Source organism: Copadichromis virginalis, linkage group LG6 (genome assembly GCF_057382275.1).
Source record: "Copadichromis virginalis isolate Kocher_CV1m ecotype Utaka linkage group LG6, C_Virginalis_male_GT1.1, whole genome shotgun sequence".
NCBI classification, from domain to species: Eukaryota; Metazoa; Chordata; class Actinopteri; order Cichliformes; family Cichlidae; genus Copadichromis; species Copadichromis virginalis.
The window spans coordinates 15,307,469-15,319,799 of NC_140623.1; the positions used below are offsets into that span (position 1 = coordinate 15,307,469).

The 12,331-nt window shown below is 41.8% G+C and overlaps 2 protein-coding genes across 2 annotated transcripts; one reads left to right on the plus strand and one right to left on the minus strand.

The window, feature by feature from the left end:
* Positions 1-251: 251 nt before the first annotated feature.
* On the minus strand, positions 252-7,479 carry LOC146707504 (synaptogyrin-3-like). The gene is made up of 5 exons (XM_085458874.1): positions 7,405-7,479; positions 6,553-6,861; positions 5,133-5,367; positions 3,486-3,631; positions 252-1,258 (listed from the first exon to the last, which is right to left on the minus strand). The coding sequence occupies exons 2-5, from the start codon at positions 6,655-6,657 to the stop codon at positions 1,031-1,033; spliced, it is 714 nt and encodes a 237-aa protein (XP_085315000.1). The 5' UTR covers positions 6,658-6,861; positions 7,405-7,479; the 3' UTR covers positions 252-1,030.
* Positions 7,480-8,200: 721 nt separating this feature from the next.
* LOC146707505 (uncharacterized) lies at positions 8,201-11,488 on the plus strand. Its single transcript, XM_085460763.1, has 3 exons — positions 8,201-8,217; positions 10,270-10,322; positions 10,659-11,488. Exons 1-3 carry the CDS (start codon positions 8,201-8,203, stop codon positions 11,486-11,488), a joined length of 900 nt encoding a protein of 299 aa, XP_085316889.1.
* The last annotated feature ends 843 nt before the right edge of the window (positions 11,489-12,331 follow it).

Genomic DNA, 12,331 nt, shown 5'->3' on the forward strand with positions numbered 1-12,331 from the left:
AAACAGAAGCGGAAACATTCGCAGTCTTCAACACGTGCCTCCTAATCTAAAAATAATGATAACACACAGCAGCTGCCTGCTGCCGCTAATGAATTTAACCACTCTATGGCCTTCTTCCAGCAAATGGTGATTAGTATGCTAACACGTCCCCGGATCTTTGTCGCAACACATGATTATTTTCAAAAAAATGTGTTCTCATGTTGCAGGAAGCAAAGAAGTTATTTAAAGATAATGGAAACAAAGGCAGACTCTGGTGGTGGTAGTAGATAGATTTTATTTTCAAATACCACTTCAGCATATCACAATAAAATATTGAATCACATGAATATTTCACACTAAAACACCATAGCATACAAAATGCATTAAGCAGTCCTGCCTTTATTCCCCTGCTAAGAAAATGTAGCATTTTCTGCAAGGTCTGCCTGGCCTCACTCTTTTTGCTCACAATCTATTGGTCAAACCGACCTTCTGTTTGACGTTCAGCCAATGGGAGCTCACGTGTCAGCAGGGCAGCTTGTGATTGGCCAGGCTGACTGAGGACAAACAGAAATAGATAGCTACACAGCTTCCCTGTCCTCCATGTTTCCTTCGCTAAGTTATCTGTTAATAAGGCAGATGGAGCACCATCACTGCATCTACATCTATGTTAATCTGCACTTCACCATATGAACATGCAGTCAAGGCGTGAGCGTGTGTTCTTCCAGGTGTATGTACATGTGTTTCCAGGTGTGTGTTTGGGTGTGTGTGTGTGTGTGTGTGTGTGTGCATCTGTTTCCAGGTGTGAGGGAGTACAGCGGTGTTTGCGTGCGCCGGTATCTGTGTGTGTGCATGAGCAGAAGACGGAATTCTTGACACAGACAGTTACAAATAACTAAGCTGAGCCAGCAGTTGCCATGGTGATAACATATCACGCTTCACATGACCCAAAATCCTGCCAATCCCAGGAGAGGACGGAGAAACCGCTCAACAGTGAGGCAGGAAGTTGTCCATGTCGTGTACATCTTGTCCTTCTCTCCCTGAGTGTGTGTCTCTAGAAGGCAGGAGCCAAGGGTCTCTGCTGTGTGAGCTTCTGGGGGTCCAGGGTTTCAGTGAAGGGCGGAGCTTGATAGGGATTTGTGGTAACTATGGTAGCGCCATTGGCAATAGGGTATGGTGTAGCTCGAGTGTTGCTAGGGATGGGATCCAGGTGTTGCCAGGTGAATAAGTTTGAGTTACTGCCGGTTAAGAAGCGTCTCAGCGCACTCAGCGTCAGCACAGCCTGTTAGTAACACACACGCAGACACACACATGTTAACGATTAACACTGTTAATCACACGCTGAGTAACACTCTGTTTTTAGAGAAGCCTGCAGATGTGCACGGGTTGGTTAAAGATGCAGTGACGAAAAATGGACAGAAGAAGCACGAAGGTGAAGAAGAAGAAGGTTTACACCACTTGGGATTAAGCGTTGTGCTTTTCCATTACGCAGTTTCAGAGTCTTCAATGAAACAACAGCGCAATGTAACAATATAAAAACCTGCAGAGCTGAAAAATCAAACTGCAGTTCCTCGAGTGGCCACTCGAAGCTCGCTCCCAGAGTGAGACACTCATGTTAAAATGCCCAACTTTACATCAGAAATAAACATGTTTACAGCCTGCTATACTATATATTTAGTCTGTGCTCATCTGTGGTGACATTCAGGTATTTTATTTGCATGTTATTTAACACCATTTAGCAAGTATCTGTGACTGTGTGACACAAAGTCTATGTATGCAACTTGCTGACTAGGCTGGCTAACATTACCTGATACCTCAGCAATCCACCTTCTCATAAAAATACGGTTGATTCTGAAGTCTCACAAAACCCAGATGATGACAGATATAATGCTAAACTAAACTCTTTAAACTAAAAGCTGCTCTTATTCATTGAGTTATGGACGCTATAAGGCTCATTTGACAGAATGGGACCGCTGCGTTAATGGTTTTACAGAGGAAAATAAGTAATATGTTAACTACTTAAAGCCTGGGCTATTTTTTAAATTATATTTACTTAGTGTATTTAGTGGTGAGTCAGAAGAAATTCTGTCGTAGGTACAAATTTGGAAGATGCAAGGAAACAGTGAGCGTTAAGTATGGGCAACATGTGTTCAACAAGAAAACTGAAACGAATGCAAACAGAGAACCTGATATTGCATTTGCAGGCGACTCATAAAATGAATCCAATATACAGGAAATCGAACAACATATGAATGTTAATAATCGTTGTGTGTATGTGTGACAGTGCACATGCAGACACATAGACATAAATGCGCTGCGATCATTATTGTAAGATTATATTTATTTGTTTTTATTAAACCCGAGTGTCTCCTATCACACTGAAACTGGGCATAAAACATGCATTTAATTATAGCAGTGTTAGGCTCCCTGTCACTCACACTGTGCCTACAATTGGAAACCTTCTCAAAATGCCTCAGGTTTCATTTTAATGACAGATGAAATACCAGGTGCCAAGTTCTCACACCCACACTGGCTCTACACTGGGATAACAAACTGGAAAATTCATCCCAGTTTCCCCAGTTTAGTGTCACAGTGGGAGAGCAGTCCATCCCAGCTGCTGCTAAAAGAACAATTCAAAGTACTGAAATCCTTCTTTGTACTGTTATAGACTACTGTGCATCTGATAAAACCTCAAACTCAAGGACCTGTGACTTAAGCGAGACACTAGGCTGTTTATCATCATCTCACACAGACCCTCTTTGGTTCGACACAAGGTTATATGCAGATTTAACTGCTTTCAAACACAAGCTTCCTGTCAAAAAAAATGACAGCCTTGAAGCCCAAACAACTACAAGGTGTCACTCGCTAATCATGTTTAATGAGTAATGCCCTCCAGAGAGGAGCTACAGCCTGAAGACGACCGAACCTTTAATATGATTGTTTGCCACCTGCTACTAACCCTCTGCAGGGGAACAATTGAGTCCTTTTCAACTTAATGGTTAATAAATGACTGAAAAAGTGAAACCACTTCCTTGACACAATTAGAGCTTATCCGATGACAGTGAGATGAATGGCTGCTATAGGTTGGTGTTAAGCTAGTTTTAACAGGCTCTACTGAGTCACCAGGGGATAATAAATGAGCTAACTGTCTCAGTTGAAATATATTCTTGCAATGCAGTTCTCAGCAGTGAGATGCTTTGTCAGCAAAACTACACAAACACACACACGGTCAAACAAGCACCGACGCCTGGAAGCTGCCCAGGTCAACCAAGTGTGTGCGGCAGTGTTAGACTTGAGAGAGGGCCGGGGGGGTCGTGGGCAGCAGCTGCTCGACCTCCGTGAAGGAAACGCTCTTAAATGTGTTCATGGTCAGCAGACACTGATAACCCTGAAAACACACACGCGAGCATGCAGGTGATCAAATATCAGATGATGATGATAACCACATGCTCACAGGCGTGCAAAAGACAAAGAGGGCAGTGGGAATCGACAGGTGTAAGCATACACACCCAGGAGAGGATGGAAAAGAAGCAGAACGCGATGGTGGCTCTGGCTGCGTCGGAGCCCTGCGCCAACGGCAGCTCTTCCGGAGAGGTCGCCTGCCACTGATTGGCCAGAAAACAGAAGCCGACAAACCACAGGAAACATGCAATACCTTTGAGGAGAGGAAAACAGGCCTTTTAGATGCAGGGTCACTTCATAATTACCACATTTTTCCCAGTTCGACTTTTTACAGAAAAAAGTGTCTCCAGTCTATTTGAGAACCAGAAAAGATGAATTTTGTCTCCTTTCATGTTAAAGAGAGATTCTGCTCTCTGTTGTTTTTCTGACTTGATTATGAAGCAAATTGTAAAAGGCAAAAAAGAAAGAAGATTATACTCTATTCATGTTTTTTTCATTCTAAAAATATATTTTATTCCTTTGATGTTCTCAGCTTCTCTGCACTGAAGGCTTCAGATAACTATTAAACATACAAAATCAAGTTTCAGCCGCTGAATTAACAGGTGTCATGGGCTACGTTTAGTACAGCACTGCTCACAGTGCTCACAGTAAGCATGATATATGATCAATAGTTTTAGCTGAGCGTTATTAGTGTGCTAACATTTCCTAATTAGATATAAACACAAACTGTTAGCTGAGGAAGGACAATCATTAATCTTTGTTTTTCATAACCCGGCATATTGGATAGATTGAAAATGTGTACTAATGACCACGGACTGAATCACCAGCTATTACAATTTATCCCAACAGCAACCTGAATGTGTGCTAAATTATGCGCTGTTTCACTCAACACCACAAAGGTGAAGCTCATGTTGCTGTTAAAGAAAAATCCTTTCCTTTAAAACAGGGGTGTCAAACATAAGGCTCCGGGACCATGAATGGCCCCACAATAAAGCACCAATCCAGCCCACTGGACAATTTTGGAAAATATGAACTGTATTTTCAGATGTTTTATAGCTTTTATGAATGACACAGACCTCCACCATGGACATTAAATGACAGAAATCTTCATGTTTCTTGACCATCTATTAAAGCGACACTTTCTGTCAATTACAAAAAAACCTATTTTACAATCACAGGACAGTTTACTCAATGAGCTACCACAACTTTTTCTGTAATTTTTACACATTCATTTCTTGCATTTTAAGCCTAAAGAGTCATGCTGACAGATTTCTTTCATTTACTACAGAAGCGTTTTTTTAAATTACATTGAAAGACTGATGTGTATTATTGAAACTGCACTTCTTTTACTGTCTTCGGGCAGGACTCAGGCTAGCTGCCAGTGTTCTGCTAAGCTAAGCCAAGTGCTGGCTGAAAGTAAAGATGTGCAGTTCCCAGAAGATTAAAGAATACAGTGTTATATGCCTGATATTTAAATGTTGTTGTTAAAATGTTTGAGATTTGGCTTTAATACTTTTGTTTTGCCTATTTGAAACTGATCGACTTGCCGCTTGAATTTAAGGGGTTTAACAAAAGTGTTGTATTTAGGATTCAGGGGTGTAAAAAGTAATTGGGCAAGCCAAGATAATTTTAAATATAAGGATTTTCTTCTTTGTAAATATCCAAAAGATGATGTCTAGCACATGTACCTCAAATGCTCCTGGACCTAGCTCTACGTTGTGTGTTACGATATTCGGCCTGTGATAACTGTGTACCAGAAAAGACGAGATCCAGCAGGACCGCACGTTTTCTGTCCCTGACGCTGCTGATGCTGGGAAAGTAAGCATCCAGGATGAGAAAAAAGATGCTGCCGAGGAAACAGGCCACGCCCACGGTGACACCGAAGTTACAGGCGTCGGCGTTGTTGTTGAAGATGCAGAGCAAACGCTCGCTGCCGATGTTGATGTAGCCTTCATTCACAATGCAGCTGAACACCACGATGGAGAAAACCTGCAGGGAGAGACGTGTTGGCCGGTTTATTACCTGACACGCAGAAGAGAATTAACTCACACCGGCGCGCCAGTGCCATGCATTCCTGCGGTTGAGAGCTCAAAGACCAAGGATATCCTTCTTCTCCACAATTAGATGACACTTTAAAAGGGTTATGTCGCCCAAATTGCAACAAAAACAAACACTTGTGCCAGTTACTTAAATGTCATCATGTGACACACCGTGCAGAAAATGAACTCTGATATAAAAGGAAACAGAAACTGAGTAAAGATAATAACAAGTAATAAGAATGGGATTTCTTTCAAAGACAACTGGTTTCTCAAAGCACTAAGAATTTTCCTTTTATTTATTTATAAAACACAAATTGAATCATTTGCCAGAGGTAGATAAAACTGTTAGTTTTTAAAGCACCCTTGTTTAATGAATCTGTAGCCAAATATCAGGAGCTACCCTAAAATCCTTTTCAGTTAGACAAAGAAGTGTCATGGATGAGCTTTACAGGTTTCAGCTACAACACTTTTGTATTGTGTGATTGTAATTCAGCTTTACACTGTTCATTTGGTCCACAGAGATCTCATATGTCATTAATACTTCTCAGGACTAGGCTCAAATCATAGTTTGGAGACTAATGGTGAAATCATTCAACTTAATGTCTTCTTTCATCCAGCGGGTGCTAATTGGATAGGTCAAAGAAAAATGGATGGATAGAAATAGAAAAGCAACAGTGACTAGCTGACATATGATGAGCTGAATTATGAAGGACACACACGGGAAAGGAGGGCTGGTGTGCTTTGTTATAACTAGCTCTGCTTTTGCTCATCTGTAGCACATTGCCTCCTGTGCTCCTGAAATGTTGTATGGTGACTCACAGCAGCACAGCACAGAGAAAACAGAGGTGTTACGTTCCGGTTGGGGGGCATTATTATCCCCGAGCGTTCACATTAGCTCCATCCAGACACAAAGAGGCAGCCCTGTAGCCTCTGTGCCAGAGGCTGAAATGATGTGAGCGCTGTAAAAGCTGAAATTCAGACACTCAGCCTTTTGCAAAAATAGCCCACTGATGTAAAATGCAGACGTGAGTGGATGAAACACCAGACAGATGTAAGTGGGAACGAGGCAGAGAGGGGGGCTGCAGGTAGGCCTATCCATTGATGAAGATACCCACACAGTGCAGGGGAGGCTTACCCACGAAAGCAGTCTGAGGACGGTGCGGGGATGCGTGAAGAAGGCGACCGGATCGAAGGCGACGCTCCCGGCCTTCCCGGCGCCGTACGCGCCCGCTGGCTGCATCCCTCCGGCTTTCTGATGCCTGACTCCAGCCGAGAGAACTAGACGAGTCGGTGTGAGCTGCGCGGAGCGGCGACGTCCTACTCCAGCCTCCGTGTGAAGTCACAACGCGTCACCGCCAGCAGCTCGGCACAGGCTGCGGCAATATAACACTCACCGTGACTTCAGCTTAACACCGATATGCTGCGTGGTTTCTGGGTGTCACGCCTGTTTACCCAAAATATCAACGCGAGCTTGAATATCCTTATGTAATTTGTTTCTTGCTAGAAATATGTTAATATTATCGATAACATGTGTACCTTATTTTAAAAAAATAGCGATAAACCCATGTCAAATATAAATATATAAATAAACCAAATAATAGGCGATTTATTTTTGAATAAATAAATAATAAATCTGAAAAAACTGCATAACGAATTATCACAGAGTGAACTGAACCCATGTTAAAGGGAATCTCTGCCCTTTGTTTGCTCCTCCTGGCTCACAGATTGCAGTTTGTTGCATTTATACATGGATAAACCCTCAGCACAGCAGCCTATCACTGACATTTCTGGACAACGTCGTCTATTCACCTCCACAAAACTTTCATTTCGCGTGCTCACGACGTCACCGCGTTGCCTAGCAACTGCCCAACAACTGTCTAAAATCACAGGCCAAACAAGCATGTAGTCTTGTTGTGTCCTTAAACAGGGGAAATAGTGAGGAGAGATGAATGAATGATACTGACACACAGCTCTCGCTTTCACTCACTTTGCTCTAGATCCACACATATAAAAGCTTATTACTTTTAAACGTTCGCGGTCTTCAAATGTCCGACAGCCCCTGCACTGGCACAAAACCTAAAAAGGACCGCGCTGAGACGCGCTCAAGAGAAGAAGAAGAAAAAAATTCAAGGCAATGTGAATTTAAAATGATTCATATAATACATGCTTGCTATTAGCTGTTGAGCATTGTGTCCCTAGAAACAATTCTGTTTTCTATTTTCTAATTTGTTTTCATTTTTCCTACTTCACTTGTGTTTTGTCTGCTTTTCCTGGATTTTTCTATTTGCTGACGATTTCTTTCTTTTTTTTCCCACTTGAACTTTATTAGATTTTAATAATTAAAAACAAACAAACAAACAAACAAACAAACAAACAAACAACAAAAACCTACAAGATAACAGAATGGACATTCCACTCCTTAACACAGTTACAATAGCAAAATAAATTGAGAATCAGTACATATTCTCATCAAAAACAGAATCCAAAATAACATAAATACACAATGATGCCAATATTTTCCATAAACCCAATTACAGCTATTGTGATTAGTCCGACCTTAACTACTTTAGCTCGATACGTGTACTACCGAGACCTGTATATGAAAGGTACTTGGCCCATTTGTCATTATAGTCGTCCAGTCTATTTAGCAGCCTATATGATAATCTTTCGTAAGCTGCCACTTGTCCCGAAGAAATATACCATTGAGAGAAGGCAGGAGTCGATGAGGCCTCCGACTCTTTCACCAACAGCTTCCTCCCCAGCGTAATAGCCATTTGTACCCAATGAGCAAGAGGAGTAGGTAAGTGACCCAAAGCTGAAGGGTCTCCTAGTACATAAAGACTGTTCATAAATGGCCTACAACCTTCTCTACTACAGTGTGAATATGAGTCCAATAATCTTGGACCTTGGAGCATCCCCAAAGCAAATGTAAAAGTGTGCCACTATCCTGCTGACACTTCCAGCATGCATCGTCAGTCGCTAGACCCACCCTGTGCAACCGTGAGGGTGTCCAGTAAACTCTATTTAAAATCTTAAATTGAACCAATCTTGAACGCAGTTCACGTGACATTTTTTTCAGATTCCTAAGAATGCCATTCCATTCCTCAGTGTAAAGCTGAGATTTAAAGCCATTTCCCACGTTCTTTTGAGGGACAGTGTGTTAGGATCAGAAGCTAATAAAAGCATTTTGTAATAAGCTGATGCCTCTTGTCCACACCCAAAGATTTTTTGATTTCCTCCAGAATATCGCAGCTTAAAGGGAACTTTGCGGATGAGCCAAATGTATTAACCATCAAATGTCTTAGTTGCAGGTATTTCCAAAATTCCTGCCAAAGTAAATCAAATTCTTCTGCAAGTTTTTCAAATTATTTAAATGTACTGTTTTCGTAAAGATCCCCCAGCACTGTTATACCTCTCTGAAACCAGAGCTTCCAAAAGAAAGGTAACTTGGTGATAGAAAGTTTGGGATTATACCAAATACCAGCAGATTGGTTGAGATGTGGGTCAAATTTGAATAATTTGGACATTCTTTTCCATACTTCTTTTAAATGAGAAAATACCAGATGTGATTGGATGTGGGGGAACAGATTAGTTGATAAGCTATATAATGGTGTAAATGGCGATGCAGTACTTTCAATGGAGAACCAAGTAGGCGCTTTCTCAGGGGGTAAAAACCAATGTGCCAAATGCCTAAGAGAAAAAGCATAATGATATAAAAGTAGATCGGGCATCCCTAACCCACCTCTGTCTACTGGTTTCTGCAGTTTTCTCAAATTCAATCTAGGCTTTTTAATACTCCATATAAATGCTTTGCAAATCTGGTCAAATTGTTTGATGTATTTCAAAAGAACATGGATTGGTAGAGCCTGCAGCAAATAATTGAACTTAGGTGTGCATACCATTTTTTATTACATTTACCTTTCCCCACATCGAAAGATACATCTGAGACCAGCGATCAACATTAATTCTCATATCGCTAAGTAGAGGTTCAAAATTTATCTTTATCACGTCTGACAGGTGAGGCGGGAAGGTAATGCCTAAATACTTAATGCCCTTCTGAGGCCAGGAAAACATACCGGTTGGAAAAAGCGACCTAGGGCAATAACTAGTTAGCGGAAGGGCCTCTGACTTGGTCCAATTCACCTTGTAACCAGAAATACCTGAGAACGTATTTATTATTACCTGCAAGGACTGAAAAGACTTTTCTGGGTCTGATATAAAAAGCAAAATGCCATCGGCGTACAACAACAGTTTATGACAGTCTCTCCCTATACTAACACCTGGATAATTGGGCTCCCTACGAATAGCCACTGCCAGTGGCTAAAGGGCCAGAGCAAAAAAGGAGTGGGGAGAGGGGAGGGGATCTAGTTCCTCTACCTAGTTCAAAAGGAGGCCCTATTATTCCATTTGTAAGTACTGATGCCTTGGCGTCTACATATACAAGCCAAATCCAGTTAATAGAGCTTTTAGTAAAACCGAAACACTCCAAAGTGGCAAATAGATATCTCCACTCAACTCTGTCGAATGCCTTTTCGGCATCCAATGAAATCGCAGCTATGGGAGAATGACTGTCCTGAACCGCCCACATAATGTCAATTAACCTCCTAATATTATCAGCTGAAGAGCGTGAACTTATGACACCAACTTGATCTACATGTACAAGAGAGGTTATTACCCGGTTTAATCATCGATTAGCCAGAATTTTAGATAGAATCTTACTATCATATTTGTTGGCGTTTTCTTAAATTGCGGTCCTTTTGGCCCCTCGGGGCCACTGTAGAGAGTCCATTGTAGGAATGTTGACAATGCTGCAAGCCTGAATGCTCATCACTGCTTTTGTTACCCGTTGAAGGTCTGGCTCCTGGGTTTGGGTCCTCATAGACGTCAAAACTAGCCAAGCTCCGAGTAAGCATGCTGTCTGTGCAGATGTTAGCAGTATAATCCATTTGTTTCTTTCTCAGACTCAGTTTTTATTTCACCATCATGCTCTTGCCTCTTTGTACAGTAAAAATACAAATAATGTCAATATCTCCATTCTGAAAACCTGTAGACCAAACAACTGTTTTGCTCCTCCAGCAAACAACTGAAATCAGACTTAAGAAGTGTCATTCAGTCTGACATAAATGTAGCCTAAAATGCTTTTCTCTCATCATCTGCTCAAACTAACAGATGTAGGTCTGTTGCTTTAGCACTTGGTGTTTATTACATTCCTAATGTTATTTTAAACTTGTTTCCTCACAGGTCGTCTTGACTACGTGGTTGAGCGTCCTGCAGAAGAAGGCCTTCCTGAAGTCATCAGGATCCTGGATGACACTGACACTGTCAGTGAAGGTGAGTATGGTGAGTATCTCCCTCTCTCACCCTCCCCCTCTTCTCATGAAGCACAGCATCCTGATGACAGTGAAGAGGAAGGTGAGTACCCTCCCAACGTACCTGAGGACGTTGAAGAGGTGAGTGAAGACACTGACAATTCATCTGACTGGAACGACTCAGAAGAGTGGGGCGATTGGCTTAGCGATGACTCGGGGTATGACACCATGGATGAGAGAGATGATTCCCCTCTCATCCGGGAGCTTTCTCCAGAGCCGTTTTGGCACGATTGGCAACGTCCTATTTCTCCAGGTGGTGCCCCATTCGCCATGCCGCCTTTCGGCCACGCCAACGACCCACTCTTCCCTCGAGTCGTTGCCCCAGTCGGTGATCCGTCAGCTGCTCCTCCTTCAGCTGCTCCTTCTTCACCTGCTCTCTTATCTACTCCCTCAGCTGCTTCCTCTCCTGCTCCGTCACCTCCGCCCTCACCTGCTCCTTCTTCTTCACCTGCTCTCTTATCTTTTCCCTCAGCTGCTTCCTCTGCTGATCCTACAGCTTCTCCTTCTCCTTCAACCTCAGCTCTTACCTCCTCAGCAAAGAGAAGGAGAGAAGACATCTGCACTGAAGAGGTAAGTGCAAAGGTAAGCAAGGTAAGTGATGACACGTTCTATGGCCCTTCAACATCATCGGGTTCTTTTGGTGTCAGATGCTTCTGGGAAAGGCCTTTTAACCTTTCACTTGATGACAGCGACTCTGACTAGATTATGTTAGAACTTGTTTTTAAACTTGTAAATATCTTTTAATTTTTAATTAACTTTGTAATATGTAAGTTAAGCCTTTGTGTCTTGTGATGTTTGTAAGACAGCTAACTAAGAATATCTGACTTTTAAAAAATATTAACTAACACATGTGAAATGTATTGTTTTTTTCTTAATATGTGACTTTGCCTGTGTGACTGTAAGGTAGTGTTTTAGATATTGTTACTTCTATTTCTTTTGATATCACAGGTAACTATTTAAATGACTTACATATTTTTTCTCAAGCTCTAGCTCACCATGCAGGACAAAGGTAAGTCTGTACTTAATGTCAACACGAATAATTAGAAAAGGTTTAAAAATGATGTAGTGAACTGACTGTAGTCTCTTGTTTTTACATAAGATATAGCCTGTGGCTCAGGGATCAGAGGTGAAGTAAAAACACATAACAGAAGAAAAGTAAATTGAACAACTCGGTGATCTGTGAATTCATGCTTTTCTCTTTGTCTTTTTGTCTTCAGGTGCTTTAAAATCGTCCTCTCCCAGCATTCAGCACTTCAGACACTCAACGTCCAGGACGGAGCTAACACAGAGAGATACTCCACCCAGAAGACAGCCTTACCCCAACCCGATGAGAAGGATGGATGACCAAATGACAAACTGGAGAGTGGTGCTGTGTTCCAGCTATGTAAGTTATCACCTCACATTGGCTACAAACTGTTTTGAAGACTAAATCCTTCCAAAAGCTGGTATAAATCATCATCCTACAGTACTGTAGGTGTAAGTTTATTTATGTTTATGTGTATATGTTGAGTTTAAAATTGCATTTTAACAACATGCTGCAGCTGC

What these genes read in the sequence shown, in the direction of transcription:
- LOC146707504 (XM_085458874.1), bottom strand. Translation starts at nt 6,657, where the DNA reads ATGCAGCCAGCGGGCGCGTACGGCGCCGGGAAGGCCGGGAGCGTCGCC. An exon ending in TCCTCAGACTGCTTTCGTGG is followed by an intron (nt 5,368 to 6,552) that starts GTAAGCCTCCCC and finishes CTCTCCCTGCAG; the next exon opens with GTTTTCTCCATCGTGGTGTT. An exon ending in TCTTTTCCATCCTCTCCTGG is followed by an intron (nt 1,259 to 3,485) that starts GTGTGTATGCTT and finishes TGTTACTAACAG; the next exon opens with GCTGTGCTGACGCTGAGTGC.
- LOC146707505 (XM_085460763.1), top strand. An exon ending in CAAAACTAGCCAAGCTCCGA is followed by an intron (nt 10,323 to 10,658) that starts GTAAGCATGCTG and finishes GTTTCCTCACAG; the next exon opens with GTCGTCTTGACTACGTGGTT.